The sequence below is a fragment of the Limulus polyphemus genome, unplaced genomic scaffold, assembly GCF_000517525.1.
Source record: "Limulus polyphemus unplaced genomic scaffold, Limulus_polyphemus-2.1.2 Scaffold2807, whole genome shotgun sequence".
Lineage (NCBI taxonomy): Eukaryota > Metazoa > Arthropoda > Merostomata > Xiphosura > Limulidae > Limulus > Limulus polyphemus.
The window spans coordinates 134,145-142,646 of record NW_013668417.1 but is presented as its reverse complement, the minus strand read 5'-3'; the positions used below and the strand labels follow the sequence as shown (position 1 = coordinate 142,646).

The window sequence follows — 8,502 nt, the reverse complement described above, 5'->3', positions numbered from 1 at the left end:
GTTGTTGATAGGTGAAAGGTTAAGAGTTAACATGTTTTATGTTGTTGATAGATGAAAGGTTAGGAGTTAACATGTTTTATGTTGTTGATAGGTGAAAGGTTAGGAGTTAACATGTTTTATGTTGTTGATAGGTGAAAGTTTAAGAGTTAACATGTTTTGCTGTTGATAGACGAAAGGTTAAGAGTTAACATGTTTTATGTTGTTGATAGGTGAAAGGTTAAGAGTTAACATGTTTTATGTTGTTGATAGGTGAAAGGTTAAGAGTAAACATGTTTTATGTTGTTGATAGGTGAAAGGTTAAGAGTTAACATGTTTTATGTTGTTGATAGATGAAAGGTTAGGAGTTAACATGTTTTGTGTTGTTGATAGGTGAAAGGTTAAGAGTTAACATGTTTTATGTTGTTGATAGATGAAAGGTTAGGAGTTAACATGTTTTATGTTGTTGATAGGTGAAAGGTTAGGAGTTAACATGTTTTATGTTGTTGATAGATGAAAGTTTAAGAGTAACATGTTTTATGTTGTTGATAGGTGAAAGGTTAGGAGTTAACATGTTTTATGTTGTTGATAGGTGAAAGGTCAAGAGTAAACATGTTTTATGTTGTTGATAGGTGAAAGGTTAAGAGTTAACATGATGTTGGGATTGAAACCTGTAGTTAGTGCTATATTAATTAAGTAGTTTTAAGTCTTCTTTGTGAGTGCAAAGTTGTATAGCATGATTTACATAGGTGAAGTAGGAGGGTGTTTTTTTGTGATTAGATCTTAGGTGTGATGGAATGGGGTTTCCTGTATATACTGGCGTCACTTTATTAGTTTCTCTTTTTACATTAACTTCTTAAAATGGAAGGCAACTGTTAGATTGTACCTTCATGTGTGAAAATTGTGACATTGGGTCTTAAGGTGTTTAAGAATTCAATAAAATTAAGTAGAGCATCTTTCTCACATTGCCATATACTAAAAATATTGTCAACATATCTTAATCAGATTTCTGGTGTCTTGATGTGTATGAATTTGTTTCCAGACAGTTATTCTTCTAGAACAGATATGTAGAGGTCACCACATAGAGGGGAAAGGGGGGATGTCATTGCTAATCCATTATTTTGTTTGTAAAATAAGTGTTGTTTAAGCAGTATTCTGTGAGGTGGTCTGTTACAGGATTGTCTTCTAGTTTTTTTCTTAGATGATGTGAAGCTTGTTCTACAGGTACTGAAGTAAATATAGATTTTATATTGAAAGATACTAAGATAACTTCTTGGTTTAGTTTGAAGTTTTTGAGAGAATAGGGGTTAGTTTTAAGTAGAGTTAGTTTTAACAACGTTTTGTATCAGTGGGCCCATTGCTAGATGCTATAGGTCTTTAAAAAATGTTATCTTTGTGAATTTTAGGAAGGGCATAAAAATGGGGGGGGGGGTTATTAATGTGTGGGGATAAGGGACATTTTTTCTTTAGCAGTGAGAACAGGAAAACCTTTGATTAGTTTTCTAATGTTCGTAAGAACCTTGTTCGTAAGATCACTATCAAGTACGGTATAAGATCTGTCATTTCATAACGTGTTGGCACCTGCTTTGTAAGGTGTTTTATCTACCACTACAGTATAGTCACCTTTGTCAGTTCTCATTGTGTATATCTTATTATTAGATTTTAATTCTTTTAAGGTATTGACTTTATTTCTGTTGAGGTTAGGTTTTTGTCCCTATATGCCGTAAGTCTAGAATGCGTGTTGATTCTAATTTTTTCTGCTTCATTGAGGTTCAGATTTAAAGAGTGGATTCTGTGGTAGCAACAGTTTGTTTGATAAGTAATTTTCTAGGTTTAACAGCGTTAAGTTTAATCACAAAAACATGATTATTGGTTAATGGTTCACTTCAGATATTTAAAACTGTAGGAGGAAAAATGTTCACATCTTCAAGAATGTTTTCTGTCAACGTTTGAGTTTCTTGTTTTGGTTGGCCCCCTTTCTTTTCCGCAATGTTAGTTGATCTAAACCAGCTGGCATAGTCAAGACTGCTCCACTCTTTGGGGGTTAGCTTGTTAGCAAGTTCTAGTAATCTTTGGTAAAATTTTTTAGTTTTGGGTTGGCATAGGAGAAGTATTTTGTGACCTATTTCAAATTGATGATATGTTAAAGCAGATACTTGAAATTCAGCTCTATGCATGTGACCGTGATATTCTTTGCATCTTATTTCCATGGGAAATTACATTTGTCCTTTGCATTTCTTTCCTCCAGTTTTATTCAAACCAAGTGTTCTACAACATCTCGACAGGTTGAAAATGTGATTAAAAAAAACAAGTTTGCAGTTTTAAGTGCCATCTGGTAGAACATCCAAAGAAACATTTCCAAGTTAGATGTCCAACAAAGATTGTTTAGAAACTATAGAAATAATCAAAGCAAACAATTGCTCATTAAACTGTGATAACTTCAGCCGTATTTGGCAAGGTCTTGTCACGTGTTGACATCATTTGTTTATGTAACTATATAAACCCTGAATGGTTTAGTACAGATCGTATGTGAAGAAGACCAATGTTCTGTCGAAACATGCAGTATGCTCCACCTTCAATGAAACTGTTCCTTATGCTTACAAATCGTTGTTTGCCTACCTGTTATTATATTAACATAATATGCTTCATTATTTAAGTAGTTTTGTACTTCCAAATAAATAAATCTGAAAAAGCACAAGACTTAGCTTTGTGATAATATTATTTCAAAAATCATGTTTGAAGGTGCTGAAAATTATTGAAAACAGGAGGCACTTTTCATTTATGCCTGAGAAGCAGAGATAATTAATAAGACATACCATTGAAATGAAACATTTTTAGCAACTGTGCATTATTCTTCACAATGCCTGTCAGAAAAAGTGGTCTGGACTGTCTGTGTGTATATATGTATATATATACACACATATAAAATTAGATTTGTTACCATATACTGTATGCACCCTATTTTCAATATAAATTTTTAATTTAAAAAAATGTTGTTGCTTCTTGGTACAGTTTTCACAGTGCTCACTTTAATGTAGATATATTTCTGTTTAAACTTTTACTTGAAATATTAATGTTTTTTTTTCATTCATACTTCTTGGCTCACAGCTTAACTGTGAACTGGAACTGTTTAGAGAGACTTAGTAAAAGTTTCTCTTCAGTTCTTCACAGCACACTAGAAACACTTCCTTGTGTTTAATTATTTAACTTTGATCTGTGTAGATATTTCCTTTGTGTTGAACTCGGTCAGTGTTATGGAGAAACGAACACATACTCTGTGACAAGATATTTATCGGATCTCCAATCGTTTCCTTTTAGGGAAATCAGTGTACTTATGATGTCGTAAAAACTTCATGCTAGAATATTTTTTAAATAGATTGGATATAAATCAGTAAATTTTTACTTGCGAAGATTTTCTGACTTCAAGAGAATTTATTCAGTTTATTTTTTATGCAGTATTTAGACAAGTTTAAAATGTTACAACTAACACATTTTTTCATATGTATTTTATGTTTAAAATTAACAAGTAAAAGTTGCTATCAATGTAATATATATTCTGTATCAGTTAGAAACTATTTTTACGTAACCTTTTACTACAGTAATAGAACAGTTTTGAAGATGGAATTTTTTCAAACATAACTTTTTGTTATAGGTTTGAAGTCAAGAGTATTCTAATAGTCTCTTTGTGTGGTTTATTGTCCTCAAACTTAAATGAATTACTTGCTACCTTTCTGCAGCATTTTATTGAAAATATACCTTTCCAAGAATGGATCTCACTCAAGCTTATCATGTGGTTCGGATATGTGTATATATATTTTTAAGTTGTTCACTGTGACTTTTTAATTTAATTTAAAAAGGAAAAATTGTCTTGGGAGGTTTTGTTCAGGCTTTACATATAGATACACATAAATCTACCCGAGTTTAATCACATTTTACAGGAGTGCTGCTCTCTGAATGACTTCTTCTGTCGTGGATTGTATTTGATCTGATATCCCTGATTAAACAGTTTCCATTGTAACAAGACTGTTCGATCACACTGACAGACTTCACATAGACTCTCCATTGGATCTGGACTTTGGCCTTCAAGACCACGTTTAAGTGAACATAATGCATGGAAGTCCAGTGGAGTTGTCATTGGGAGAATCTTGACAAGCAATATAGTTAAGCAGAATTAGTGTGGTTCAAATTTCTTTGGCCATCTTTCTCATGAAAATAACCACTAATTTTCAGGTGTGGCTGGAAGCTTGCAAGTCTTCATCAGTTTCAAATGCTCATTTATTACTTTGTAAATAGTAGCATGAGATATACTTAGTTCCATTGGGAACAGCGCTTTTTGGGACTGAGGGTTCTCTTTCATTACCACAGCCTTCAGCTTGTGGTTTGATCTCAAAGCTCTTTGTTGTATTAAAAACTGTACTGTTGAATTTTTTAACTACCATGGGAATTGTTAGTAGCCCCTGCTTTGAAATGCTGCGTCCTTTAATATTAGATATACATCATTTAACAATCTTATTATATAAATATCCTTCCTAGAAAGGACAATAATATATTCCTCTAGTTGTAACTCTACTTGTAGCAGCTTTCGTACTGTTGAATGCTCAGGATATTGCTGAAAACCACATGTTTAGTTGCTAAACATGTCCTCTGTGGTGCCATGGCTCGTATCTGTAGTAATAAGCAGATCATTCTCATTAAATACAATGAATTATCTGTGTGTATTAATAAGTCTGTAACCATAGACACTTAAATGAAATTTCCAGATTGTGTTTCATGAGCTGTCCTTGTAATTCGAATCAAGTTTGGATTAACTCAACCTTCTCGTGCTTTGACAGCATCATGATCAGTCACGTATCTGAAATTAAGAACAGCTGCAAATTACCTATGGACACCCTGTATATGTGTTATACATAAATATTTGGATTTAAATTTTTGAATTATTTCATTTTAGAATTTTAACTGTTAAAGAACTTTTCTTTCTCTATATAGTTTTAAGCATTTTAGTTTCAGTTTAATATCAGTAACAAAAGTAGGTCACTACAATTTATACCAAACTCTTTCAGAGTTTTAAGAAAAGAATTACTGCATTAAAAAGATAAAAGCTAAGGAAATTTTTAACAAATAATGTATCACATCTAATGTCTTCTTCTACTTAGTTATGCAACTTATTAATTAAAATAACATTTTATTTTCTGTGTATAATATTATAATGAAGCCAATAAACTTTTATTAGTATTTTTATACAAGATCAACATTGATAGACAACAGCTGAAATTACACTTTTAACACAGAAAACAACACCATACATGTATCATCACTACGTGTTGTGGAATTTTATACATTTTTTCCAAAGGCTCGTCATTGAAACTGATACACGTACAGTTTTATTATATACAGTTTATTACAAGTACCAGCAATATTTTGATTCTATTGCACATCATTAATCTTTCCACATTTCTTTCTTTGTTACAAAAATATTTATTTAGATTTCCTAAAGAATTATGCAGTTAGCTATATATCATCCAGAAACAGAATATAGGAAAAAACAAGTATTCATATACTTCATACAAATCTAATAAATCATCAACTTGATTAATACATTTGTGGTATTTCTTACTGTTCATATTCAAATATAAAATAATACTCTCAGTGCACTTGTTACATTGATAGCTTTCCTAACATTTTTTCAGTTTTTTTCCAATCATGATAAAATGTAGGTACTTGAAAGTATTGTGTGTTTATAAGTAAAAGTGAAAAACCTGTAATAGCCTAATACTGTCAGTTGGCACTGATGTGCAGATTAACAGAAGAGTATGAATTAATGCAAGAACTGTGTCATTATCAATAGCAAAATCTGAACTCAAAATCCAAATAGTAAAAAAAGTTTAGTGGATGTACCTGAGGGAAGTTACATTCTAGTTGTAACTAATAATACCAAGGTGCAAAATAATATAATTCAGTACCAACATATTATTTTACTTCTGAGAAGAAAACGAGCTTATTAATATACATATCCATAAGCATCCATAATTCTATTTGTATACAGTACTGAACCAAACCTATTAACCATGATCTATAAGCCTAAATACAATCTAAAAAACTAAAACAGTTACTGAAAATTTAAATAGCCTTTTTTTAAGCAAGAAAAATAAATACAAGTAGAAGAAAAAGATGCACAGTTCAAATATACAAATACCACATCGTTGTAACAGTACACATTTTATGTTGAACTAGACAATTGGGAAGAAACTTTGCAACAAATTATCAGTAAAGGATGATGAAAACCTTTCCCTTCTGGCTTGATCGGTTAAATTTAATATTGTACAACAATAAGAAGATACACGATATTCAAGCCTTTTCAGTATAGTATGCATTTCAATAAGTATATTCTAATAACATCCTTAATTCTACTTTTTTCCTTAAAGGATAAATTTTTAGTTGCATTATTAAAGATGTTTAATTTTCAAAAGGAAATCATCAGGACAGAAAATAAATAATCAAACTTTAAAAACGTATCGACCTCTACATTTTCTAAGAGAGTAAAAACTTTGACACTTTCTGATTAAAGTTTTACTTCTTTACCAAGTGTCGACTGCTGAAACCCAGCTATTAGTATTAGTGAAAAGGCTTAGACCTTACCTACATTGCCTTCTTACTCACCGTTGTACAATATCATACTTAGCAGATCAAGCCCATAAACATAATATCAGTTTTCTTTATGTAATTGTTACATAATAATAAAAAAAAGGTATTAAACAATAATTCAAGAACTGAATAACAAAGGAAGATAGCTCGAATATATATAATTGACTAAACTCCATTTTGGTCTTTATAAACTAATGTTACATACAAAACAGTATAATTTTACCATATTAAAATTTGAAATATTCAAGTTCAAAGGCATATTTTCCTGATGTTCTATCACAAAGCACGTGCTCCACATTTTTCCTTAACATTTTGATCACACGATTATGCATGAATTGTAACTGTCCATTTGGAAGAAAGGCATCCACAACTGTAGAAATTACTTCAGCATTTAACCCTTTATCTTTAATAGGATATTGTAGTTCTAAACTACATAAAATATCTTTAAGTATCTTAATGGCAAGTAACCTGTTTTCATGTTGTTCGCACACTAGAACGTAGCAAAAACCACGTAACGTGTGCCAGAAGACAATCTTACATGTATTCGAAAGGTTATTATCGATAAACAGAGGAAATGTTCCACCTACTTGAGACTCGTCTGTTACATCCAAGTGTCCAAGTGATGAGCCTGTAACATCGAGGTAACCAAGTGGTGAAGGAGTTGGAATTTTTTTGCTTCTTTCGTATTCTTTAAGCACGTGATTATAAATGAAATCTACAATTAGATTCCTCGTCTCATGAATAATTAAACATCGATTTTCTGCACCTGAACTTGTTTTATCGTCTTCAAAACTTACTTTACTTGACATTCTTTCGTTTTCAGGTGTCTGTGAAACCAGCGGAATTCCGGCATCAAAGCAGACATTATATATTACTTTCTTTCGCTTTAATACATCAATCGTTAAAAATGCATAAACCATCTTAATACTATATTACCAAGCGTAAAATATATCTGCCACTATATTCTACTCCTTGCAGAACTTTGACAATTATTAAAGCCCTCTGTGGCAAACTAGTGAAACAGCCTTGTTAATTCACATTTAATTTATCAAATTAATTTTATCATTTAGTACCGTATTAATTAGATAAAATAAAGTTTAACAACACTTACATGTCAGTGTGACATCTGTCTATTCCAGTGTTGACAGTTAAGCGCACGGTGATACATTTTCACTCCAAAAAATCGGGGTGCGAAGAAAAAATAAAACCAAAGCAAATTGAATCACTCCCAACTATAGGTGTTGATTATATTATATGTACAAAAGAACACTGAACCAACAGAAAGATAAAAGAGCTATTCGTCTATAAAACGGCTTTGATACTGATTCATTTATTTATTACAAGAATAGGCATCTCGCCAGAGATTGTGACAAAAACAAACGAACAACAAGAAAAAAAAGGACTAAGGACTAAGATTAAAAAGTTTGTTTGTTGAATTTTCGCTCAAAAGTACTCTAAGGCTATATGCGTTAACTGTCTATGATTTTAAACTACAGGAAAGGCAACTAGTCAACACAGACCACCGCCTACTCTTATGCTAATCTTTACCAACGAATAGTGGGCTTATCCGTTGTATTATAACGTTCTCACGTTTGACAAAACGAGCATGTTCGGGGACGAGTTTCGATCTTGTAATCCTTATATTGCGAGTCGAGCACCCTCACCACTAAGTAAAATATATCATAACTTGTTTTCTTGATATGCTCAAAGCTACTGTTACGACAGCGGAATTCACGTGACGCTGGTAACACGTGATGAGTCTCTAGAAGGATCGTGAATTGTCCTGGCAACTCTAGTTTTTTCCAGGTGCCCTCTATTTTAGTATATAAGCCCGGCAAATAATTGCAGATCGATAGATATAGAGACAGGTAATTGAATCAAGTG

The 8,502-nt window shown here is 31.9% G+C and overlaps 1 protein-coding gene and 2 long non-coding RNA genes across 3 annotated transcripts in view; 1 reads left to right on the top strand and 2 right to left on the bottom strand.

The window, feature by feature from the left end:
• LOC111087888 overlaps window positions 1-368 on the top strand; it is a 1,858-nt gene extending 1,490 nt beyond the window's left edge. Inside the window, exons 2-3 of the long non-coding RNA XR_002612514.1 lie at window positions 12-98; window positions 297-368. This is a non-coding gene — a long non-coding RNA (uncharacterized LOC111087888). The remainder of the gene's footprint in view (window positions 1-11; window positions 99-296) is intronic.
• A 3,320-nt stretch (window positions 369-3,688) lies between these two features.
• On the bottom strand, window positions 3,689-7,857 carry LOC111087889. Its single transcript, XR_002612515.1, has 2 exons — window positions 7,730-7,857; window positions 3,689-4,828 (listed from the first exon to the last, which is right to left on the bottom strand). It is a non-coding gene; the product is annotated as an uncharacterized LOC111087889 (long non-coding RNA).
• LOC111087887 lies at window positions 5,173-7,630 on the bottom strand. The gene has a single exon (XM_022396175.1). It carries the CDS (start codon window positions 7,536-7,538, stop codon window positions 6,846-6,848), a length of 693 nt encoding a protein of 230 aa, XP_022251883.1. The 5' UTR covers window positions 7,539-7,630; the 3' UTR covers window positions 5,173-6,845.
• Window positions 7,858-8,502: the final 645 nt, after the last annotated feature.